Source organism: Ursus maritimus, unplaced genomic scaffold (assembly GCF_017311325.1).
Source record: "Ursus maritimus isolate PB19 unplaced genomic scaffold, ASM1731132v1 scaffold_21, whole genome shotgun sequence".
NCBI classification, from domain to species: Eukaryota; Metazoa; Chordata; class Mammalia; order Carnivora; family Ursidae; genus Ursus; species Ursus maritimus.
Genome location: NW_024424564.1, coordinates 7,558,648 through 7,585,481, shown reverse-complemented (window position 1 = coordinate 7,585,481; position 26,834 = coordinate 7,558,648). Strand labels below are relative to the sequence as shown.

The window sequence follows — 26,834 nt, the reverse complement described above, 5'->3', positions numbered from 1 at the left end:
CAGTTTCCATCAAGCCAAGGCTTTACCTCTTTGAACACCGTTTCTGTCATACCATGAAACCAACAGAGCAGGCTTGTTTCTCAACCAAAGACTTCCAGGAATCCCATGTTAGAAATCTTTCCATAGGTGCTAATGCTGGAGGGACCCTAGACCTTAGCAGAGAGTGAAGCCCAGGGAAGGTACTCAGTGTTGGCTGAGAGAATGAATGGCGGTCAGCACAGCTCGGGGCACTGATGACTATATTGAGATCACACAGCATTTGTGGTCACGTGCCGCCGAGGATGCGCTCCCGCTCCTCTCTCGTCTCTTCCCTGGTCAGGGCAGTGGCTCCGGTGACCGGAGGCTCCTGTCTCAGTGTGGAAGAGGTATTTAATCAGAATACATTGGCTGTTTACTTCTCTATAGGAGTGAGTTTATGAGCAATCAGCAGCACGTCAGTGCGTCCTTGAAGCCATGCGAGTTATGTTCAATCTGCTTCAGCTTCTCTGAGTTGCTTTAATTTACCTCAGTTTCCACTGTACAATCTAGACTGCCCTGGAATTCACAACATCTGGACTAATTTCATCTAGCTTTTGGTAAAAGTGGGCCTCTACTCATATGCTTATTGTTGCAAAAACACAATGTAACTGTCACGTTTCTCTTATTCCTTGGAAGTAGGGCATCTGTGCTTTTCCTGCCTCCGAGATCTTTTTCTGCGTGCACACTGTTCATACCTTATTCTCTGTGTCTCCCCCTGTCGATGGTGAATTTCTGTCATTTATGTGCATGTGTGGTGGTGTGTGTGCAAGTGTGTATAAAGGTATATGGGTGTGTCTCACACAAGGTTTATCTTTGTGTCTGTCAGTGCCTAGTTTGTGACGGACAATAGGCTGGTGCTGAAATTACAAAAAAGAATAAGATATGGTCCTTGCCTTTGAAAATCTCATCCTTAGTGAAGGATACAGAATCATAGTTAAATCATTATATTGTAAGCAACATATATAGAGGTGTTGGTGAAATACGTAAGTGAAATCATTTAGGCAGGGGGCGCTAGGGAAGGTTACAGAGAGCAAGTGCTGTTTCATTTTCGTTTTGAAAGATGAGTAGGAGGATGCTGGACAGAAAAGAAGAGAAAGAATATTCCAAGCAGCAGGATAGGTGTGCAGTCAGGACAATGTGGCCATATACCATGTGTTGAGGAACTGAAAGAAATCTAGCTTGAGTAGAGCACAATTTGCACGAAAGTCAATTACTAAAGCTGAGCCTAACTAAAGTCAGGTGTTGTTTTTTGGTTTTGTAGTAGTTGTTGTTGTTGTTGGTTTTATATGAGGGGAGAAGGACAGAGGGAGAGGGAGAGACAGAATCTCAAGCAAACTCCCTGCTAAGGACAGAATCCATTGTGGGGCCCGATCTCACAACCCCAAGACCATGAACCAAGCCAAAATCAAGAGTCAGACACTCAACAGACTGAGCCACCCAGGCACCCCAGGTGTTTTTTTTTTTTAAACAAATTTTTTGGAAACACTTTAAAAGGTATAAGTCTTATTACTTGAATGGTCTTATAGATAAAATTTATAAACAGAAAGGAGGACAGGTAGAATTTGCACAAAAAGAAATAGAATTTCTATTTCATGTTTTAAAACTGAATAATAGGCAAGTGTAATTAGTGTAATTTACATATCTTAATTTCTCCTTTTATTTTAAAAGTTAATTCATTGAAACTCATAAACTAGGTACCTCCTAACTTTCAAATTTTATTTCCTAGTTCCGTTCAAATCATTCTGTATTGAGATTCAGACCATAATTATGTTGACATAACTCCTGTTTCAAAAGAGATAGGTATGTGTTGGTAAACACTTTCAACCTGAGCTGAGGGAATTTGTGATGTGTTCCTTTTTAATTGAAGTTGCATTTGTTAAGTTGTGATTATAAATATGTAAGGAAAATGAGCACAGTTTTAAATCTAGAGTGTTAGATCTTTAAAAGATGAAGAAGGAAAATATTTCATATGAATATTAACATGAATTGAACATAATTTTAGATTAGTACAATAATTCTTAGAGATAGCTTTCCTATTGGTTTACTAAGAGAATAAAGATGCTACATCTTTAGTTATCTGCCAAGATTGCCTAAAGTTTTTCACTCAAAAATATAAGACTTTTTTTTCTTTTCCATCTGACAGAATTAGGCATAACTATGCTACATGAGGGAGTGCTTTGATAAGATTTTTTTTTTTTTTTAGAGAGGGAGAGAGAGAATCTTAAGCAGACTCTATACCAAGTACAGAGCCAGACGCAGGGCTCCATCCCACGACCCCGAGATCATGACCTCACCTGAAATCAAGAGTCGGACGCTCAACTGGCTGAGCCACCAGGCGCCCCTGATAAGATTTTTTTTGATTTTTATTTTTTTAAAGATTTTTTTTTATTTATTTATTTGACAGAGAGAGAGACACAGCCAGCGAGAGAGGGAACATAAGCAGGGGGAGTGGGAGAGGAAGAAGCAGGCTCATAGCAGAAGAGCCCGATGTGGGGCTCGATCTCATAACGCCGGGATCACGCCCTGAGCCGAAGGCAGACGCTTAACCGCTGTGCCACCCAGGCGCCCCAAGATTTTTTTTTAATGAAAGACATATTTGATGGCAAATGACAACATTCGATTTTTCTCTAAACTTCCAAATAACAGGATCGTCACACAAAAAATTTCCTAAGAATTATTTTATTAATAGTATTAGTCTTACTGCCAAACGAGGAAACTGAGGCCCAAAGAGTTTCACTAAACCCACCCAAATCAGTGGGTCATAGCAAGGGTAGTTCTCTACCTGATCCTTATTGTAAGCATTAGACAATATTTCCAGAAGATGTTTATGCATCTGTTGTGAAGTTAAAATACAGGCAAACTGAAAGATTATAAAGGTCGATACCCAAAGAATCCAGTAGTTGTCGACCTAAAACAAACGTTGAAACTACTTTCAATTCCAATTTATGTCTGTGGCTTTAAATGTTTGATGTTTATTTTTCTAGATTTTTAGAAGATTAAAATATTTTATATCACAAATTGTCTTCAAACCAAGTTGCTGAAACTCAAGTTCCACAAAAGGGGGGCAGTTTTATTTGTCTTCTTCTCTAAAGTATCCTCAGTACTTAGAATAGTGCCTGGTTCATAGTGAGCGCTCAATATTTCTTGAGCAGATAAACCCTTTGTATCTTGATTCAAATTTGTAACTAACCATTTAAAGGGGAAAACTCATCTTGCAGACCCTAACGAATGTTACTTGCAGTGTGTTTTCCTCTTTGAACTTTCTATTGGATTTTGCATCCTTGTTTTTCTTTCCTGGGATTGTTCAGAGCTATACTTTTTAGATGACCACAGGCCAGGGAACCCTCTGCATATTTATTTTTCATTGACTCAGGCCATGTTAGCAAGTCACACACTTTTATGTGAGCACTCCAGACCTTCTAGAAGCACCCCCTGATGACTGGAACCTGCGAATATGTCATAATTTAAGCCTATTTGTAAATGGTTTGCTTTTAGCACATTTGAAAATATGGGCAAACTAGTAATTATTTTTAGCTGAACTTTCCACATACATAATAAGACACTTTTTATCTCTAACATCCAAGATGTGTTCTGAAATTTGACAATGCTGATAAACAGAAATGAAGATGAATTTGCTTATAAGCATCTTCTCTTCCATGCCAAGATTCTTAAAGCTAAAATAAAACTGAAGTGCCTTTTTTATTTTTATTTTTTTAAGATTTATTTATTTGAGACAGAGAGCACACGTGCGTGCTGCAGCAGGGGAAAGGGCAGAGGAAGAGAGAGAGTCTTCATGCCCGCACGGAGCCCAAAGTGGGGCTCGATCTCACAATCCTGAGATCACGACCTGAGCGGAAACCAAAAGTCGGATGCTGAACCGACTGTGCCACCCGGGTGCCCCATGAAGTGCCTTTTTAAAAGAATAAAGTGGGCTGTGAAGTGGGGCTGAGTAAAGTCCAAGAAAAAGATGCACCTGGAAAATAGTAGTTCGGCTGATGGCACGTGGTGAGAAAATTCTGAAAGTTTTATCTCTAAGAATCCTTCCAGGTTCTTCCTTCCTTTTATGCCTCGGGGCAGTTGTCGACCTCCCCATCCATGCAAAAGATTCATGAGAAAGATTAACAAAATTGTAGAACTGGACCAAGTGAAAATGCACTGGAAGAGTTAACAATTGAAAGAAATTTGTCAACTCTTCTGCTTCTTTTTGAAATGGAAATCCCTACAATGGATTTTTGTGTTTTGTAAATTGGTGCTTTCTTGTGTAAGATTTCATTAAACCAAGGCTTTCAGCGGGGACAATTTTACTTTGAAACTTCAGACGCAATTTGGTTTTCTCTTTTTACTTCTGTTAAAATGTCTGTATTTCCTTTTTACCATGTAATTGATTATTTGCAATGCTCAGATCTCAAGATTCACAACTGGAAATCCATATTATTTTTAAAATGGCACAGTAATAAACACTGACAATGCCAAAGCCTTGAGAGGGGTTTTTGGTTGTTAAACCCATTAAGAAGATTATATGACCAGCTCCTGTGCAATGCCTTGTGGAAGCAAACCAATTTCCAAATCATTCCTTCTTATAAAGCTAGGAGAAAGGTTTGTGAAAACTCTAAAGGGAAAGGATTTTTCTTGGCTTGGTATGATTTTCCTAAGCTTGGCAGTAGCAGTAACCTGCCATATAGAAACAAAATGAAGCAAAATTTCAAATATCTACTGATTAGCAAAATTTCTTCCTGTTTATAAGGAAGAACTAGAGCCTATTGGATCAGCTAGATCAGTATTCCCCAGTGGATATGTTATGATAATCCAGTGGATTTTAGAAATTTACATAATCGGGGACTCAGTCGTTTAGGCATCTTGACCCTTGATCTCAGCTTAGGTCTTGAGCTCAGGGTCATGAGTTCCAGCCCCATGGCAGGCTCCATGCTGAACATGGAGCCTACTTAAAAAAAAGAAGAAGAAGAAGGAGAAAGAGAAGGGGAAGGAAAAGGAGAAGAAGAAATTTACATAATTGACCTCTTAGCCAATGACTTGATCCATTTTCCACCCACTGACTTGTGGGCGTTCCACAGTTGGTGGCCTCCTTGCTCTCCAGGTACACCATCATCATCATCATCAAACAGTTGCCACTCTTTGCTAAGTCAACATCTACACACCCCCAGTGATCATTACACTCACACACACAAAAATGGCTCATTTTTAGGAACCTAAACCATTACATATAAGCTTATTGTATTATACCTAATTCCCTTCTAGATCCCCAAGATATGAACACTTCTTAATATTAACAAATAGCCTGAGAAAATATTGGTTTCACTAACTCAATCCAATCATTGGAGTCTAGTCTGAGTTGTAGAATATTTCCAAGGAAAATATTGTGTCACTTACAAGCATGCAGAGTAAAAATAAACTAGTGCCTATGGGTCTTTATTTAATAGATTCTGGAATACTGTTTTTTAGCTCTTTTTGGGTTATATGGAGGCTGGTGAAGGTGCCCACAAGGTTTCCTTCCTTAATTAATCAATCTGCGCTGCCTATTTGCTCCTTTGATTTTTAGAGAAAATGTTTTTCTCAAGATGGTACAAGCCCAGCCCAGGAACAAAATACCCAGATTCCATACTAGTAGGGCACAAATTCATGAGTCATTCATTCTTTCTCCACCTAGCATGATGTATAAGTTCTGTGGAGAATGCCCATATGATCAAAATACAGCCCCTACTCTGGTCGAGATACAAGAATATCAAATAATGAAATGTGAACATAATTGCTTTGTTCTTTGTGTCTCTTAGCAAGATTTCTATACAACTGGAATTAACCAGATAAACTGTTTCTCTATATTTGCTTTTTCTTTAGTTGTTCAAGTTGGTTTCCCATGTCTTGGAAAACAAGATGGAGTGGCAGCATTTGAAGTGAATGTGATTGTAATGAATTCTGAAGGCAACACCATCCTGCAGACGCCTCAAAATGCTATCTTCTTCAAAACATGTCAACAAGGTAATCAGTGATCACCATCAAGAGAAAGCTCATAAGGCTTCTAGGTGTGTTGTGGATAGATAGATGATAGATAGATAGATAGATAGATAAGTTTTTGGTATAATTATAATGACATCAGTGAGTGGAGGGGCTGGTTACTGCATGGTCCAGTATAATACTAAGACAGATTTTCTCTGCTATGACCCCATTCACAATTTTATGAACTCCCAATACCCTTCAAAAGCACTCTCTTCTACCTCTCTCCTTCCTCTCGTCCAACACAGTCTTTGGGAGTCCCCAACCTCCTAGCAAGGTTGTCAGTTATTACCAGCAACTACCACCTGTTGAGGCCAATACCATTCATACCCCCACCATAAGCTTGGTGCTGCTGACCTTCCTGGAGGACAGGGTTCCACCATCACACCAACAATCTCTGCCAGACAAAGGCATCTCACCCTGATGCCCATTTAAGCATGAAGGCCTAGATTTTTTCCCCATCTTGATATAAGCTTTTCTAGCACAGAATTTAAGCTCTGGAAGCTTTTAGTGCTCTAAAAATAAACCAGAAGGCCATTCCACCCTCTGAAAGTGAACACTGTGGGCCATATCATTTATTTCAATGTGAATTTAAGAAGGTACAGTAGTTGATAGGAGGGGATGAAGGCAGAATAAAACTTGCTTTGCCTTCTTCCGTGAGCCCCCTCTGTTGGAAGTAGAATTGAGGGAAGCAAAATCTGACTTTGATGAGGACTTAGTGGAGTACAAGAGGTATAGAGAGAATATAAGTAGAACTTATCAGTATTCAGTAAATTACGATCATCGTGCACTGGGGGGAAAGTCACCACTAACCTCTTCATGCTTGCTGTAATTCACCCAACACAATTTCAGAGGTGTCCATATAACCTTGTTTTTCTTTGGTGAAGCCGAATGCCCAGGAGGGTGTCGAAACGGAGGCTTTTGCAATGAAAGACGTATCTGCCACTGTCCTGATGGATTCTATGGCCCCCACTGTGAGAAAGGTAAAGAGCAGATAGAGCCAGCTACCCTCATCTGCTTCCTAATGAAATTGATGTCACACAAGAGCCCCCCATATGCTTTTGTAACACAGTCCTTGAAATTATTTTTCTCGTCATATCGTAAAGATTGGTAAAATCTTAAAGAGCCACAGAAGAGCAGTTGGAAAGTACTTCTAAGATGGTTTTCTGTTAAATCCAATATATGGTGACAGGGGCAGAGAACGGTAGCACAATGTCTACATTCTTTGTGGCCACTACCCACACACCCCCATCCCTAATTCACTATTATATACACTATGTTTTGGCATAATCTTATGAAAGTTTTGAAATTTTTCTCCTCCACTTAAATTTTTTTTAAAAAGCTAATATTATGATTGATTTGACAATATCTATTCCAATTAAAAGTAGCTTGATTCACAACTAAGTCTACACCTGAGTTATGAAGTTGCTATAAGGCAAAAAAAAAAAAAAGGTGAAAATCATTTGTATTGTAAGAATATCTATCTCAGTGAAATTACTATTATATGAAAGAGTTAAACAAGAAAATGTGGACTAACCACAGGATGTTTAAATACTAAGAGCTTTTTTGATGAGAGTAAGCAAAATATTTTTCATCTTCAAGACACTGGAATTTTTCTCATGTGCATATACTTTGGAATTGGAAAATCTAAGAAATAGGGCAGGGTAAAATATTTACAGTCTTAAGAAGGCCACGTCTTCGTCAAAGTAATGATTCCAGGCAAATTTTCATCAGCCACTGGAATGGAACAATTCCAAAATTCTCATCTATGAAATTGGTTTAAAAAAAAGCGCCTCATTTACAACTCATAAATAATGTTTAATATAGCACACCTGTATTCCTAAAGACATTGGAGTCGACCACAAAGATCGAAAATGTAGAGCTATTGTATTACTGATATTTTCAAAATGGTCCTTCCCCAAAACCCTACTTAGCCTTAATCACGGCTCTCTCTCTATTAGCCCTTTGCACACCGCGGTGTATGAACGGCGGGCTTTGTGTCACTCCTGGGTTCTGCATCTGCCCACCTGGATTCTATGGAGTCAATTGTGATAAAGGTAACAGTTTCCTTTTAAGAACAAGATTCTTTTTACTTTTTAAATGTTCAGTTAAGTGTATTTACTATATCATCACTCTCCATAATAGCTCTATAAATAGGGTATAAGAGTTTGTTGGCTGCTATAATAACTTTAACCCCAAATCTTAGCGTAGTTCAACACACTAGAGGTTTGTATGCACTCATAGAATGCTCCAGGGCAGGCATCCCGACGGTGGGCAGGGCAGCCCTTCATGCTGTGATTCAGAGCTCTTTGGAACCAATGAGCAGAGAAGGAGACTGGAGGAGATGCTACTTTCAAACAGAACAACAAAAAGAAGTCTTGGCCCCAGAAGTGATCCCCAAAACGTCCACACCTATTCTATGGAGAGGAGTTCGCCTCGTGGTCCTACCGAGGTGCCCGTCCCAGATGCGGGCTAGAGAGATGTCACCCCTGCTGGACAGCTGTCTCCCACTGACACCCTGATGGGAGGGCAGCCTGGATTTTTGTGTGCCATATGGGGTTTTGGTATGTCTTAAATCTGCTTTACGGGTGAACTTCAAAGACAAGTGAAACAGCCTGCTCCACGTTTCCTGACTGACCCCCAATCCAGTGATCTGCTCACAGAGGACGGCCCTGAGACATGGTTTTCCTCCTTCCTGTGACACGGCATCACAGCCAGGCTCACTCTCAGGAAGTGGGTTCGAACTTGCTCTAAAATATTGAATGGCCCATAGGCTTTACAAGATACCTGTTTGTTTTGCCCAGCTTACATCTTTTATGGGAGAAAAAAACTTGAAAAGTATCATGCAAAGTGTATGTGTTTAATGACATTATCCTTGTGTCAAAAACGCTAATTGCATGAGTAGAGCCAGTTTTTTTTAAAAATAAATACATGCCGTGAGATAAAAAGATGTGTTAGTTTTGAGAAGCATCTCTTCAGTGATCATGCACTGAGCACCAATTAAGATTGAAATGAACCACTTTTTAAAAAAGAAGGAAGGGGCGCCTGGGTGGCTCAGTCGTTAAGCGTCTGCCTTCGGCTCAGGGCGTGATCCCAGTGTTCTGGGATCGAGCCCCACATCAGGCTCCTCCACTGGGAGCCTGCTTCTTCCTCTCCCACTCTCCCTGCCTGTGTTCCCTCTCTCGCTGGCTGTCTCTCTGTCAGTTAAATAAATAAATAAATCTTTAAAAAAAATAATATAAAAAAGAAGGAAAAACTCTAAGAAGAATCCCTCAGCGTGAATCAGAATAACTTACAGGCATCTGCTCTTTGGTACATAAAGTACCTCCCACCTTTATCTGATCTTACACTCAACAGCCCTTTGAGATACGTAGATTGTATCTGCTTCATTCTCGGAGAAGCGAAATGAGGTTCATGGAGCTCTAGTAGCTTGACCCGAACTCACACCTTCTGCTGACTGTATGGTCACTCAGGCTACCTGTTCGGGTCCCCAGACTCTGCATCTGGGCTGACGACTTGATCTCTCTGTGGGTCACACTTTTCCCGTCTCTAAATTGGGAATTAAGCCACTGCCCCTGGCTCCCCAGCCCCAAGCTAATCGAGAGGATATGTGAGTTCATCTCTACCTTTTACTTTTAAGTGATCTAAAACTAGAGTATTGGATTTAACACAACCTTAAAGTTTGGATTCATAAAGGTTAAGCACTAAATGATATGCTAAGAACAGCCAGTGAAGGAAAAAAGTTCCTTTTTGTTTGTCTAAATTTAGCGTTCAGCATCTCTGCTCTTCCAAAATTGGGTGATTCTTGACGCAGAATTAAGCTCAGATTATCACAAAACTGTTAGGAAATAGAGCAAATCCCTCAGAGATTTGGATGAAGAACTCAGGTATGACCAGGTTTAAAGAGACTGTTTGTGAGGCCTGCTTAGATGCGGCTGTCATTGGCGTTGTCTGTATAATGGAGTGCCAACTGCAATGTTTTTCTAACGCCACGGAGCCACAAACACTGCGTGGTCCCTGTTGAAGGAAAATATGCGTATTCCAGTATGTTTTACATTTTGTAATATTTTACCTTTCAGGTGAAAGGTTTTCCCTACTTGTTAGACTCCAGTAATTTTTTATTATTATTCTTTTGGAAAGTCTGTTGAAATTCCACTTGGTCTCATTGGAGATCTGGGAATATTAAAAAATAATGGTTTTTACTACCTCAACAGAAAGATGCATTTATCATCCAGGAGGGAGTATAGAGCTTCTGAAAAATGGTTTAATTACTGGCACAGAGCTCAACCTGGGCACAACACATTTGAAGCAACGCTAAAGATTAACTTTCAGTGGCTCTTGGGATATCTGTTGCAAACTTTAGGAAATGAATAGGTAAGCCCTGGCCCGGCATGCCCTCAACCCCAGTGAAAGTTACCTGGTGTCTCTGGTTCATTTTCCTAGTCCAGAATCATTGTACAACAGAAATGTAGAGAAGCTTGTAAAGTATTGTACAAATACTAAGAGCGCGGCCACATTCTTTAACTAGCTTTGTCATCGTTCCGTGACTTCCAATTCAGCTCCTAGGTTCATTGCGTTCTATTTGTTAGAAGGGATAGTTCCCAGAGGGCTCTGGCCAAGTAGACCCTGATCCTGATGTTTTCTCATCTCTTCTTAATTCCCCAGGAGAAACAGGGACAAGTGGGGACACAGAATTACACTCGAAAAAACGACTGTCCAGCCCCAACAATACAAGCAGCAATTAGCAAGGAGGAAGCCCAAAGAGCTGGTTCTCCTAAATCCTAAATTCTGTACCCAAATGCTGCTGCTCCCCTCTGCTTCGGGAGGCTGGGTGTGCCAAAGCAAGTAGGGCGTTGCCTCAAGAAGGGAGATACTTGGGATTTTAAACAAGAGCTCTATCATTTAAGAAGCATGATATTTGCAGAACATGCCGGTTGGCTTTCTTTTCCACAAAGAAAGCATACACATAACTTTTGGATCTCCTCTCTGATTTTTCTCCTGGAAGCTTGCTTCAGTGTTTGCTCATCTGTAGCCAACTTTGGCCCATTTTATATAGGACAAGAACAAATGGGCCTATAACTGGAGTTGCTGAGAATCCAAGCTCTCATTTTAATCTCCTTTATAGAAGGAGCCAACTTGTCTATTTTTAGATACTTGCTCTACCCTCGGCCCCGTTTTTGTCCTCCCTTTATTTTAGGTGTGAGGAGTGAAATTCCAGAAGTCGACACAAAGACAGGGTTTAGGATGAATCACAAACAGTATGATAATTACCTGGAAAATCTAGTTCATCGGACTCCCACAATAGTCTGTCCAAGTCGATGCTCCACTCCCCTGCCTAGTCTATCCTTTTCCGAACACCAGGACTCCTTCCTCTAAATGTCATAAAAGTCTATTTTTTTAAATCCCTATTACATAAGATGAATCTTTGTTCTCATTCTGAAGAAAAAGTTGCTTTCTCTTTTGCCGGCTCCTAGTATTTATGGCCTCTCTCCCTTTTATCTATTCTAAAGTAAGTCTTCTCCTTTTTACTCTTCTTTTAGCTTCAAAAAATATTTTAGGAGGTTTATAGTGTTCTTTTTTAAAGGGCATATTTACAAGAAAATAAAAAAGATAACTTTTTTTACACAGTCTGCCTTTTTTTCTTTAAGATAGAAGCCCCCCCCCCCCGAGAATAGCATATAGTGTGTGTGCTATCCTATTATGTTGCTGGAATCTGCCAATGGTCAAGCAATTGGTTACAATTTTTGCATTTGCAAAGTGGCTTACTTGACCAAGTAAGTAAACGGGCAGGAGGCAGATGTCTCAGAAGTATCACTTCACTTTAAGTGAAATTAGATTTTTTTTTTTTTAAGATTTAACCAACTGTCTAATGCAATTACCCTGTTATCCATTCTAATAGCAAACTGCTCAACTACCTGCTTTAATGGAGGGACCTGTTTCTACCCTGGAAAGTGTATTTGCCCTCCAGGACTAGAGGGAGAACAGTGTGAAATAAGTGAGTATTGACCTTCTGCATTCTCTTCATTTTGGGGGGGGGAGCCTCAATACTCCACCTGACCCCATCATTTTATGAGTGAGGAAGCTGAAGCCCAGAGACAATGAATAGCTTATCGAAGGTCTCAAGCCAGTGGTTTCTTTTCACTAGATTTAGCCACCATTCATTTTGGCGAAAGGTGGGGCAGTGGGTGCCATAGCTTCCGTAACTCCAAGCACACACTCTGACTCAGTTATATCTGGGTTTGGGTTTCTCAGCATGTGGCGTTGTTTCTTTAGTGAGTTTGTCCCCTTCTCATTGTGCAGAGCCCATCACTTCAGCCTAGAAATGTAGACCAGAGTTTTGGGATAGGTGGATTTGTGTGTCTACTTGCAGGCATAGACTTTCTTCCCTGAATCAGACAGAGCCAGGGAGCCATCTAAGAGGAAAGGATAGATTCAAGAAAAAGGTAGAAGGGGTGCACAGCAATAAAAAAAGAAAAGGAAAAAGTACAAACAGCACACACAACACAAATGAATTGCGCAGATGTTAAGTAAAGGAAGAAGTGCATACTGCACGATTCCATTTTTATGAAGTTGAAGAACAGGCAAAATTAATGGATGATAGTAGGAACGAGGATCGTGGTTGAGGGCACAAAGGAACTTTATGGGGTGCCAAAAATGCTCTATATCTTGACTGATGAAGTGTCACACGAGTGTTTATTTAGGTAAGAAAATAGTTGAACTGTAAACTTAAGATCAGTGCAGTTCTGTCTTCATTATGCCTTCACGATACGTTTGTCTCGCTTCCATACAAAGAAAGAAAACCTGAAGGGTGGAATGTGGTAGATAATCATTGTTTTCAGAATCAGGATATCAAAGTGCTTATCCTGGTCTGCCACCTACCAGCCGTGTAACCCTCAGCAAATCACTGACGCCCTCTATTAAACTCAGCGCTGAGCCAACCTCATCCTAGGTCATTTTCTGATCCAGAAAACAGATGACACTAGAGCTCTGTTCGGGAAGGAGCAAAAAGAACGTGAGCATGTCTGCTAAGGGTGCCGTGTCCCTGCCCTTCTGGAAGTTCTGGGATACGGCATTTTCATTTCCATCTGTATTGTGTCTGTAAAATACTGCTGTGTTTAGTATGACCATAGTTTCTGAAGTGGGTGCAGTGGGCTCAAAATTAAGTAATATTTACTTCCTATTTTAACTCTCAAACTCTAATTTATTTGTACTTTAATGAGTAGTAGATGAAGTAACCATTTCTGATAGAGTTCAAATGAAATACCTCAGGAGTTTCCATAGAATGTGTAATTAATTGTCACGATGTGGTTTCTGTTCTTATTAATTACCCTGCCCTGATAAAGAGATCTCTGAACTAACTCCCCTCAATTTTCTCGCCATACTTACTCTCAGACTTCATATACCTAGATGGGTCATACTTATAAATCGTTGTTCTTGGGCTTATTTCTCTTCACGTAAGTATGTCCTTGGGTTTATGACCCTTCCATTGGCAGAGACAATGATTTTTATCCCTTTTTTCCCTGACTGCCCCAAAAATGTCGGCCTTTGAAGGCTCCTGATTATCCCTATCACAAGTTATGCTCAAATCCCTCTAGGAAATGTCTTATTTCTATTACAAGAACCATATTATCAAGAAAATACGAAAACGGCTCCTGAGTCGAAAAGTGTCTCTAGTATAGTAGAGACAAAAAGCTGAATTATGAACTCTTATTTTAAAATTGAGATGTAATTCACATACCATGAAATTAACCATTTTAAAATACGCAATTCAGTGTACTCACGAAGTTGTACAGCATCGTTTCTGTCTCATTCCAGAACGTGTCATCACCCACAAAAGAAACCCTGACCCCATGAGCAGTCACTCCTCCTTCCCCTTTCCCCAAGATATTGGAAACCACTAGTCTACTTCCTATCTCTTGAGATTTGCTTATTCTGGACATTTCATATAAACAGAATCATATCCCATTTGCCCTTTTGTGTCTGACTTCTTTCACGTGGCATAATGTTCTAGAGGTCCACCCATGCTGTGACATGTGGCATCACTTCCTTTTAATTGCTGAATAATACTCCACTGTGTGGATATACCAACCACCTTTTGTTTATCCATTCATCAGTTGATGGACATCTGGGCTGTTTCCACTTTGGGGCTCTTGTGAATAAAGCTGCTGTGAGCATTCATGTACAAGTTTTTGTGTGGACGTATGTTTTCAGTTCTCGTGGGTATATTCCTAGGAGTGGAATTGCTGGACCACATGTTAACTTCATGTTCCATTTTTCTAGGATCTGCCAAACCGTTTCCAAAGCCACTGTACTATTTACATTCCCACCAGCAATGTATAAAGTTCCAGTTTCTCCACATCCTTGCCAACACTTGTTATTGTCTGGTCTTTTTTCATGAGATATGTATTTTTGTTTCCCATGGCCTCTATCAGGACTGATGTCTTCTCAAAGTTCGCTTTGACTTAATTTGAGGTACTCTTGCCAGTTAACAAATAACATCACAGTTAGAAATATCTGCATGTATGAAGTATACATTTACCCCTTTACTTAAGGTTCCTAGATATCCGAAGGATCTTCAGTGAACTTTCAGTTAGAAAGTTTACATGGATTACTTATACTGTATTATAAATGAGGTTTTAAATAAAATGTTCTCTATTAAAAAATTTAGAATACTGAATAAAACAATTAAAAACCACCCAGAATCCTAGGACCCAGAAATGATAGTGTTGACACTGTTGTAAACCATTTTTATGTTTTCTAAGCAGAGTCACACATTTAAGTTATCTTATAATCCGATGGGCAGAGGAAGCTTAATATCCTTATTTTGTCAATCCCTAACTCATTGTTTTCCCTGGACTCATCCACTGGTTATAGTAAAAATGCCAACTGATTAAACTTAGTCAAATATGTTTGTCTTTAGGCAATGCTTAGTCTGTTTTAGGTAAAAATATGTAATCCTTCAAGTTGGCTCACTTTCCCACTGTCGAATGGATAGAATTTGTTGCAAAATATTTTCAGGAAAAGGAAGTCAACATTAAAGACACTTAGAGGATTCTGAATTTTAAGCAATCAGACCTTCACGAGGCTTTGGCTTCATTAGATTTGATTTGGAACAGTGTAGTCATATTTCTGCCATATGATAACCAAGAGAGAATGTCCTTATTCCTGGTTGTCGTGAACCTAAGGACTCTCACTTCCCTCTGACCAAGAAAACAAAAAGACCCATGGAGGCAGTGAAAAGGTTCTCTCCATCAATTGTTCTCTCTCATATCCCTGGCTACCAAGCTCACCTCTCATTGAACGTGGGGACATTTGGGTTCACCAGGTATTTCACAATAAGTATTATCCTTTCTGCTGTATAATAATTGCCCCACATCTTGTTTACTTGAAAAACCCAAGTGCATGGCAGAGTACTGTGATATGATCCAATTTTGTACCTACGGTGGGGTCAGATGTTTCATTGACACAAATGGAAATTCAGAGTTAGGCATTCCTTTCCTTTAGGTAAGAGTTGGGATCTCGACCAAATAGCAAATGCTATTCTTTGTATACAAACCTAGCAAAAATGACCCTTTTGGATTTTTAATGGTCAATGAAAAGGTGGTGTTCTATTATTAAGGTCATTTGATGCCTGTTTCTAGAATATCCCTGCATCAGAGAAACTTAAAGATATAATGGCATTCTAGGTTTTTGAGAGACTCCAGCATCTCAAAACTAAGTCTGTATTGTCTGCACAATGACTAAATGTTGCTTTGGTCAATTTATACATGAAGAAAGCCCTTTTGGGTAAGTGAAAAGAGAAGTAAAGTGTTTCAGCAAAATAATTTGCATATGGAACTCATGTTTATCAAACACAGCGCTTGCTGGTAAAACATGTAGTAGCTCACTTCTTTCGAAGGTTCATTTGACCATTAAAAAAAGAGCTTAGAGAATAAAAGGTGTGTTGTGTTATAATAAAGATTTCATTTTTTCTCCTTATGTATTAAGACTTTTGTAATGAGTGTTCTGTTAAAATGTAAAAAAGAAAAAGAACAACAATAAAAAAAAAAAAGTCCACACCCCTCCACCACCAAAACCTAATGGCTTTTTGCTCTCTTTGGAACAGCATCATGTCAGTCACAGGATGCGGTCTCAGCTCTGGGTGAGCTCTCCTATTTCTTCAAAACATTCAGCCTCCGGATGGCAAATTCTAGATTGCAGAGGGAGAATAAATAGCTTCTGGAATAAGACAGTCATTATATCATCTTTACATCTAAGGCCCTACTCCAGCTCTAAAATCCTGTAACCCAAAGAGCTGTGAAAACATTAACAATTCTCATTTGGCACCGACATAAAAGAAAGAGTGATGTACCATGAGGATCTAAGACATTCTAGAAAAAAGCATAGGTGTGGTATGGGGCCCCTTTGATGCCCCACCTCTTATCTCTTCTCAGCCAGCCTTTCACTCCAGTCACTGCTGTGGGAACCTGTTTTTCACAGACATAACCTCATTGTACCCCATCTTAGCTACTCCACACTCCTCCTGCTTTCTACCCAGAGACTCCTCTGAGTCCTACAAAATCAGTCTGCACTCACATAGTGGCAGATTGGAAGTGTGAGGAAGTCATCCCATAGGGTGACCCTCGACCAGTGGGAGACAGGTGCCAATGAACATATGCTCCCCTCTCCCTTCTTGAGAGTGATTTGAACTTGGCTCCATGGCTCCTCAGAAGGACCCCGCACGATGGAGCCTGGTTGTGTGTTGTGATGACCAACCCCCACACACACTTTTGTGCTGGCTTTCCCTCCTTCCACTCTTTGCTCTCCCGGTCCCCCCATTCCAGTTTCCTAGGATCGCTTTACCAAAGAAACTCTCTGCATCCAGCCAGGCTCTCTGGAGAATCCTAGGCCTGGAAAGATACTGTCGGGTACAGATGTAGGCCTGCTTTCAGAAGAGTGACATTCGAAGTCAAAACTCAGAGAAAAGATCACTTGGCGGCTTATTCACATCTTAACTTGTACTGTATCTTAAAGTACAAGTGTTTATGAATCAGAATTTTGTTCTGTTTATAAAAAAGTAACATAAACGTAGCATGTGGGCAACACACTGATTGCAGGAGACATACATTAGAAATCACAAGTAAAAATACTAGCCGGTTGGTTCCAAGAATGAAACTCGAACAGTATCAAAGCCAGAGCAGGTCTGAAATAAGTGGGAGGAGCTGCCATTTAAAAGCACTTATCCTCCCAAAGCCCTGCAGTTCCTTTGAAAAATGCGATGACCTCCGAACTAAGCACTGAGTCCCTTGCTTATTTGCCTCCTTCTCTGTTTCAGGCAAATGCCCACGACCCTGCCGAAATGGAGGTAAATGCATTGGTAAAAGCAAATGTAAGTGCTCCAAAGGTTACCAAGGAGACCTCTGCTCAAAGCGTAAGTCCCCCTCCACGTAATCAGCCTGGGCTTGGGGCTCTCCTCGCACGCAGCTTCTGGACCTACTGCATGTTGCCTGGGCCTTGCATGAGCCTTTCTCCACCGACGTCTCTGTTGCCTTTATCTGAGCAAAGACATTGTATGAACCCCCTGCACGTGAAAAAATAGACACATTCACACACGAGCAGCTAAACTTTTTGACTATTCAGGGTTTTCTTAAGGAAGATGAGCTTCCATTCCAGAGGTTTCCAAGTCCTACTGAGCATCTTTTGTGACTGAGAAGCATGAGGCTTAGTTTATGATCTCTCTCAGGCCTTTTATCAAAAAGTCCCAAACTGACTTATAGCTGGAGATTGGCTTAGAAAAACAACAACAAACAACAGCAGGGATGAAGTCCAAACGAACACATTCTAAAAACTGCAGGAAACGCAGCTAATTCTGCTGAATGATGAAAACTCAGAAAACACTTTTTATCTGCTCCGATTCTAGCTGTCTGCGAGCCTGGCTGCGGTACCCACGGAACCTGCCACGAGCCCAACAGATGCCAATGTCTAGAAGGGTGGCACGGAAGACACTGCAATAAAAGTGAGTGGGAGGCGTCTGGAGAGCCTGCCTCTCCCATGTCTTGGCTCCTGAGGCTAATAGATAACCCCTTAACCCATCCCTGCTTTCTGTGTCAATAAAAGCAGCTTCCCCTTCTCTGCCTCCTCTCCCTGGTGCTTCCCCCTGGCTCCCACAACTCTCTAAACCTTCGAGTCTAAGTTTTAGTGTCTAAGGGCAATGCAGCTGTGTAAATTATCACTACATCTGTAAAATAGCTCCACGACTCTTTTCTAAGTTAAATCAGTAATTTGGGTTGATGTGGTAATACAGAGTGGTAACTATGAAAGAAATAACAAGTGTAAGAGTTTAACCCAAATATATAGATTTGGCTCTGATGTCATCCTTCAAGATCTATCCGTGAGCATATAAAACATGAAGAATTTTGCTCTTTAAGATTGTTAAATGTTATTGGTTACGGTATGTTTTAAGTAAGTTCTTTTGAGGCCAAAAAGAAAGAAAGAAAGGAAAGGTCTATGGAGTATGGGAGTATGGGATATGGGAGAGTTGTGTTCTTCCAAATTTACTGACTACCCAAAACGCGCTAGCTGTAGAGATAATAAACCACGGGCCTGTTTTCGACACAAAATGAAACTGGTTAATTTCAACCATTTCATTTTGATTGATATCTTCTCTGTTCCAAGCAGGAATCCAGGCGTTGGCGGCATGCCAGTGAGCAGACGGAAAATGCCCTGCCTGGTGGAGCCCAGGTTCTAGCGGGAGGGACAGTCAGTGAGCGAGGGAACGAAATAAACATTGTGGTTTCGGTACATCTGGCGGCTAGAATTCAGTCTCCTAAGCGTGGGCCCACGGTCCACTTTTCCTTTGAGGGAAGGAAGGCCTCAGTCATGCAAGTGCCTTCAAACGCAGAAGTTCAGATTGTACCTGTCACAGTCAGTCTCCAAAGTAATGGACACAAATTGAACAGATCACCTTCACATCAGATGTTTTTCTAGATCCGCAGTCTCCAAAGGGTGGTCTGCATAGCCCAGGGAGTGTAGAAATGATCAGCTAGGCGGGTGGAAAAGACGAGTTTGACAACAGTTTTATATTTTATGTTATTTTATTATATTTATATGTAAACATATGTTATATCTAAATACATTTACATATCTCAATCCCAAATCTCTAATTTTGTGCATATTTTATAATGTGCACATTATATTATTATGATGTATATCTAACACATTTATATGTAGGTATACACGCTTTTTTGTTGGTTGGTTTTAAGGCGGGTTGATGTCTGGTCTAGGCTACACTAAGCCATTGACTTGAGTCTTGTCACGCGCTAAATTGACTGGATGGGAGATTGAATTGGCTTCAGGTGGGTGTAGCTTAACAAGAAGTTCAGCTCCTCTGGAGAATAGTTCTTTCCCCAGCTCTCCCTGCAGGGACACACTTGGGGGAAGCTTTTTTTGGACTAAAAGACCTGTAGAAAACTAACCATTTCTAGAGACCCTTTGGAAAAGAGTAAACCAAATTCTTTATGCCACACTTAACTGGGAATGCAAGTAACTTTTGAGATATCAGCGGGCCTAGGGATGGCCTGAGGTCATACGATACATCCCAGGCCTCAGTTACAGAGATCTGGGACCCATATTTGGGACCTGGTGACCAAGAGTGATGGCAAGAGAGTAGAGGGCCACTGTTCCTGCTGATACCCCAGTCACGCCTTCAAAAAGAAGGCAAGTCAAGGACCCTCAGGTGGCATCGATGAGCAATTCGGACAGGTCTGCCAGCCCCCACCCACCCCCGCTCCTCCAACTGCTGGTGAGAGTTTTGTCATCCATGTCCTCCCTCAGATCAAGGCGTTGCCTCAAGAAGATGCCCAGTGCCTGATTAAAATGCAAATGTGTTGTGCAGGAGAGGCCACCCAGCCTCTTGTACATTAGCTTAGAGCATCAGGCTGAAAGAAGAGGTTTATTTTGACCAGGGGGAGGTGACAAGGAAGCGCTGAGGCACGGAGTTCTGCTGAGAACAGACTCCCAGCGAGGTGACACTTTGGGAGGTCTCGGGCACCCAGACATGTTATTGGGGAGGAGGACATTGGAGACAGACTTCCCGGCTGAGGCTCACCCTCGCCAGCAGGGAGGTTCGGGCTTCATGGGTGGCGGGGAGAACAGCAGGGTAGGGATTTCCTCCAGCGCATTGTTGGCTCATGTTCTGGCTGTTCCTTGAGCTACTAGCCTACATACTGACAATTCAAAGAAACACATTCAGGACCAAAGTATTCTGTTCTCAGTAGTTACTTAATGGCATGCTTGCATTTAAAAACCACAGGGAACAAACGGAATGCCAAATGCACAGGAAGATGGAGGCAGATTTTTAAAATGTGATTGCCGTCTTGGGTCTGTTTTAGGAAATCAGTAGAAATGAGTCAGTGCCCCAAGCACCTCCAGAAGTCCACAAGTAGGAGAAAGGGAGATCTGAAGCTATGGGAATGAGTGTTACAGTCCACTTAAAACTAGGCTGGAAATGGATAGATGCCCGCCATGACTGAAACTGACAAATCCCCATTGCTAAGGAGTCTGTTCGAATCATAACCCTTCTCTAAAATGTATCATGGAAGCCCTTACTTCTTACAAAATGCGTATTCTGTGTAAGTGCAATAGCCACACTTGATTGTGTGATCGATACGAAGAGTGGGGCGTGTTCTGGATCGATATAATCGAGGCTGGTTTTGCAATGCAGTGACGATGATCCAGTCCTCTGCAAGAGCATCCCTGCTTTGGGGACCTCAGTGCCAGATCCTTACCAGACCTTGGGTGGAGACAATCCTTCATTCGATCACATTCATCCAAACTTTGCATCAAGAGTTTCTGCATGGCCAAAATCTATAGTGAGTCAGAGCTTCTATGGAAGCCAGATTTGATGGAGTTCCTGAAATGGGTTTTCTTTTTTTAGCACAGATCTTGAACCTGTAATATGTCTCCATTCAGGTGGTTTTGGTGTTGGCTGTAGTCTTTCACTCTGGGTTGAAAAGGGAAAATGGATTTCATTTGAATGGTTAATAATGAATCTGAAGAGCCTGGTTTTGTAGTTTCTTTTCTTTTAAGCTGTGAATAATTTTACAGGGTACGGAGCCAGCCTCATGCATGCCCTGAGGCCAGCAGGCACCCGGCTCAGGCAGCACACGCCTTCACTTAAAAAGGCTGAGGAGCGGCAGGATCCACCTGAATCCAATTACATCTGGTGAACTCCGACATCTGAAACGTTTTAAGTTACACCAAGTTCATAGCCTTTGTTAACCTTTCATGTGTTGAGTGTTCAAATAATGTTCATTACAGTTAAGAATACTGGCCTGAATTTTATTAGCTTCATTATAAATCACTGAGCTGATATTTACTCTTCCTTTTAAGTTTTCTAAGTACGTCTGTAGCGAGATGGTATAGATTTCTTGTTTCAGGGCTTTGGGACAGATTTGATGTTATGTCAGTTGATCAGATTAAAACTGTATCTTTTCAGTTGCGTAGCTGTCGAGTAATTTCCAAAATTACAATGCACTCATGATGTCGAGGGGCTGGGGAACACTGGAGAAGGTAAATGGAACAAAAATGCGTAAATCAAGGGTTTGGTTGGAGCAGTTAATCGTGTTGAAGTTACAACATTTCTAATTTTATTGTCACGTGTTTAGACATTTGTCACATTTTTAAAATTTCCCTTGTTCTTAAATTCACAATACATTTTGACCTGACGATGATTCCAGAGAATTCAGTATTAAAGAAAGAAAGAAAGAAAGAAAGAAAGAAAGAAAGAAAGAAGAAAAAGAACACTGTGGCAGTGGCATTTAACAATATAATATATTGTAAACACAATAAAATAGGGAATATAACGTATGGACTTTTGGCATTGGCTTGAAGCAATATAATATATTGTAAACAAAACACAGCTCTTACATAATGAACATTTTATACTGTTCGTATGAAATAAAGGTGCTGCTTTAGTTTTCTGAGGGTTGTATGGAGTGGTCTGTGCATGTGCTATCTTGGGGAAATAAAGTCAGTGGCAATGAATTGCAATAAGTGGAAATAAAATTGGTTGCAATGAAAACTCTGCAGTATCATAAAAAAGAGAAGATATTCTATTCTCTGACCCAGTCCAGCTCCCCAGGCGCACCATCTTCCAGCCCTCTGCCTCTGCTCCAGCCACGCCGCGCTGCACTCTGGGCTCTGCTTGAGACCTTCCTATGTTTGTCAGCCCCCATTTACTTGGCATTGCTTTCAAGAAGTCTTCTCTAACGAGAATGTGTTCAATATCCCTTCAGTGGGAGGCTTTCTAAGACTTTCTGAAAGTGTCAGAATGTTGCAAATGACAAGAGCTACCACTTACTAAAAAGCTATTGGTTCCCAAGAACATGATAGCATGTTGTCTTACAATTCAGTGAGGCAGGTATCATTGTGCCCCTTTACAGATAAGAAAACTGAGGCAGGGAGATATGTAGCAATTTACCCAAGATCACATGTGAGAGGGACAGGTTTCAATTCATGTCACCTGACTCCGAAGACTTAACACTAGGCGATTCCCCCTCCTGCCTTTTTCTCAGCAAACGCAGAACACAAAACTCCACAAATCCCAGGGTGGTACTTTCCAACATATTTTGGTCTCCTCATCCTCCCAAGGAAATGTGGACTTTATGTTATAATCATCTAAAGCCTATACATTTTTCTTTTGCTGGGCAATGGCACAATGACTTGTGTGGTTCAGGGACATGAGGTATTATGGGAAGTGATCAAGGGAGAGGCTGGAAGCAGAGTGAACACGTCTTGTTGTGGTGCTAGGCCACAGAGTCTTCCTCCTCTAACTAGCCAGAGCCCAGAATCCCAGCTTTTGCTCACATAGATTTGGCGAAGCAGGCCAGGAGCCAAGGAGCTCACCCTGAGGATGCCAATATGAGAACCAACTGATTTAAGACTTTGAAGTAAAAATCCAGATGCTTGATAGTGAGGATTTTAGACGGTGATCGAAAGTTAAGTTTGGGGATAGGATAATAATACTAGTAGCTAATGCTTACATAGTACTTAGCTTATTCTAAGCACTTTACCTCATGGATGAGTAATAAAATGGTGGGGAAGTTAAACTGAAGGCAGCGTGACAAACCACAATAGTCGACGTTGGTCATCTCCAAACCATTTTGACTCTACACTCCATCAGAAATTTCTGAGCATATAATCCTACATGTGACTATTACTTATTTACATATTTAACTGGTACACTTTATAAAAGCCAGAAATGTTGAAGAGATAAAAATATAAATAGAAGCTCTAGTATTTTCTCCACTGATCCAGAAGACAGTTTTATGTACACCCCGGAGTACACACCCTCATAGGAGAACTCAGGCTAAGAGGAGAGAGAGTAGGATCCGAAATGGCTTTAGAATCAGAGAGTCTGCACTCAGGAAGGAGTTCAAATGTAAGCAAGGGACTGGGTCACCGACTGAATGTAGGGTTCTAGAGAGGAATCGCAACAGTGGTATAAATGACGAAGAGGGAGAAGTATGGGCAGTGGTGAGGGTTTCCAGAATGTTGAGTTTGGTACTGAAGACGTTGAGTTTAATGTGCCTTTGGGACATCTTGATGGAAACGTCTGGTAGGCAACTGGAAATACTGATATGAGGAGGTTAGTCTGATAATGTGTTATTAGTTATACTATAAGTGAATAGTACTCATTCTATATTGAGTTACTTATAAATATACATAACAGATTTATTTGGTGAGGTGCAGTATAATTCACTTGTGTTCTATCGTGTCTTTTTTTAAAAATTTTATTTATTTGAGAGAGAGAGCACGCACACGCGTGGGGGTTGGGAGGGCAGAGGGAGAGGAAGAAGGAGACTCCCTGCTGAGCAGAGAGTCTGATGCGGGGATCGATGCAGGGCCCGATCCCAGGACCCTGAGATCATGACCCGAGCCAAAGGCAGACACTTAAGGACTTAGCCACCCACGCGCCCCTTTATTGTGTCTTTAGATCCTGTATAGTTAATACCATTTGCTGCTTTCCTGTGTCTATGTTTATTTGTATAACAGTATGTCTTTACTATTTGGCAAACTGATTGAGCACTTCCTCCCTCCCTCCCCCATATGCATTATGAATCTTCATCCAAAATATGCCCTTTGGTTACTTTGTCAGTTTATGTAGAATCACAACAATGGAGGCCAGCTCTTGAAACAAAGGCCAAGAATACGGGATATGAAATAATTGCTCTTACTTTTATGAAGTAACCACAAAAGAGAAGGGAGAGGAAGAAGAAAGAGAAGGAAGAGAAAGAGGAGGAGGGGCGCCTGGGTGGTTCAGTTGGTTGAGCTTCCAACTCTTGACTTCAGCTCAGGTCATGATCTCAGGGTCATGAGTCTGAGCCCCGAGGTGGCCTCCGGGCTGAGCCTGGAGCCTGCTTAGGATTCTCTCTCCCTCTCCCTCCGCTCCTCCCCCGTCCCCTGAAAGAGGGGGAGAATATTTATATAAAATACTTCTAAACAATAATTATAAAGTTAAAAGAGTAAGGAGTTAAGGCGGTCTGAGGAGGTGTATACTGTTTGGCGAGATAAAATAAGTAGGAAAAATTAGGCAAGAGGAAATAAAAGCTACACAATAAAATGAACCCCGGGAATGAGGTTAAGACAAAAGGCCTCCAGGGACTCCTGCATACTTGTGAGAGGTAGCTGGACGACACATTTAGCTCTAAGCCCTGCTCCAGGAACCTCAAAGGGGAAATCGGGTCTGGTTATGAGTCCCAAAGACCGTAAACACAAAAACTAACTAGCTGCTCAGGAGAAGTTAAACTATACCAGGCGCTTACATGAGCGCTGTATCAGGTAGGAAGGTCTGCGGGAAAGCTGCTTTGGCGTCCCTTCAAGCCAATAGTCTTTAAAATACCTCTTCCACGTTTATTTACAGAGGAGTTGCTTAAAGATGTTTAAAAAAAAGGGTCGCTGACAGGGTTCAGCTTCTCATCCAGTATCCCAGGCAATTTGTCTCTGGTCCTAAAATTCCACGCCCCATCCAGCAAACAAAAGCTCTCCAGTTAAATCCAGCCAAGATGCTCAGAGGGAAGTTTATGGAGCACGCTGTTACTCGATCATGCTCCTTGAAAGTCTTAGCACCCCCCAAGTGGCTTCTCAGAACATTCCCTTCACCCATATACAGTACTGCTCCTAAAAGAAGTTCTGGTAACGGGATTTTTTTTCCCCATCTCATTCCCTGTCCGGTGACCCTTATGACACAATTCCAGCTTGTGGGGCTAGGCAGTGCCGCAGACGAGCTAGGCCTTCCGCCAGCTCTAATTGAAAGTGGAGAGCAGTGTCTCCTGTGGGTTCTTGCCCGGAGGTCAGAGGGTCATGCATGACACATGCTCTCAGTAATATAGACAGAGTAATAACAGATAGGACTATTTCTTTCCACGTTCTTCAAGAAGGCACACATCACCACAGTAAAGTGCAGTTTCAGAAAAGCATTTCTACCAAAGTAAGGGAGGAAAAGGGACTATGGTGAGGTGAGCAACTTTTAAATTAGTTAAATGAGAAACACTGCCATTTCAGAAGAATTTCCTGAGGCAATAAGAAAGAAAGAAAGGGAAGAAAACAAAGGACTATCCAAGGACAGGAGTTTCATCATCATAATTTTTAGGCAGTTTATGCAAGTGGTGCAAATATAAAAGTTTAATAAGCATATTGAATAAATGTCCTCCATATGGCTCAACATAAAAAAAATAGAAGCAATCTACAGGAAACTGACATCATAAAACAAAGTATTCAGGTGTTCAGTAAGACTTTTTTTAAAATTCTAATATAAACTCCAGTGGAAATTGATTTTGCACCTATTTACGGGTTTGTTGTTAATTAGAATATAGAAATTACAAATGAAAAATAATTTTTATTAAGCTTTGGCATTGCAAAGCTTTTCCTGGGTAATACATCTCCCTTCCTGATCACGTTTGGCTGGCACAACTGTTGAAATTACCTGGCATTTCTCCAAAGTCCAGACCAAGAGAAAGCCACTCTGAGATGACCAATAATCCATACAATCCACAGGACCGTTGAGGGTTGACTCACCACAGAGTGAATATCAGCGTCCCACTCCAGTGACCGTGACACTGAGCATGGTCTCGAGGCTGCGTCTGGGGCCATCGGTGGGAGAGAAGAGCAAGAGGAGAGCAGAGAGCCTTGGTCAACGATAATCCAAGAGGAGATTAGCTGTCTCATAGGAGGGGCCCAGAACAAGATGAAAATGTGGGGCCCCTTGTTCAAAAAGCATTACGAATATCACCATGGTGACCACAGGGCATTAAGCCTGGGGCCTTTCTCCATGCAAGGGCCCTGTGCAACTGCACAGTTCACACCTCCGAGAAGCTGGCCCTGTCCGGGAGCAAGTTCTTAGGTCCGTGGACAAGGAAGTCTAGGTAAAACACAAAACAGCTGCCTCTCCTCAGGCCCTGCCGGCCGGATAAGCTTTTCCGTGCCTGTCCCTCTCTCAACTTCGAAACCCAAGCCTTTCGAATGGAAGACTCATTCACCATCAAACCAGGTAAGCCAGTGACCATTTACTGCCTCACTCCTGTATTAATATCGCAAACACAAAAACAAAGAAGAAAGTATGGGGCAAAGTAAGGGGACAAAATGTACCGCTTAATCTTCAGTCGAGTCAAGTTCTTTGAACCTCAGTTCCTGCTTAAGAAAGAATTTGCAGCTTTCAGTTAGAGCTCACAAGGGAAAGATATTTTTCAGAATTTCGCGAACAATCTCTTTTAACCAAAACGATAATCTTGGGTTTTTCCAACTTGTAACTGCTGTTCTTTATTAGAAGA

General features: G+C 41.3%; 1 protein-coding gene across 1 annotated transcript in view; it reads left to right on the top strand.

Moving 5' to 3' along the window:
- Positions 1–21,501, top strand: part of WIF1 (WNT inhibitory factor 1) — a 65,261-nt gene extending 43,760 nt beyond the window's left edge. Inside the window, exons 4-10 of the mRNA XM_008684375.2 lie at positions 5,872–6,012; positions 6,915–7,010; positions 7,989–8,084; positions 11,927–12,022; positions 17,342–17,437; positions 17,927–18,022; positions 21,112–21,501. Coding sequence (XP_008682597.2) covers positions 5,872–6,012; positions 6,915–7,010; positions 7,989–8,084; positions 11,927–12,022; positions 17,342–17,437; positions 17,927–18,022; positions 21,112–21,233 — 743 coding nt within the window. The 3' untranslated portion in view covers positions 21,234–21,501. The remainder of the gene's footprint in view (positions 1–5,871; positions 6,013–6,914; positions 7,011–7,988; positions 8,085–11,926; positions 12,023–17,341; positions 17,438–17,926; positions 18,023–21,111) is intronic.
- Positions 21,502–26,834: the final 5,333 nt, after the last annotated feature.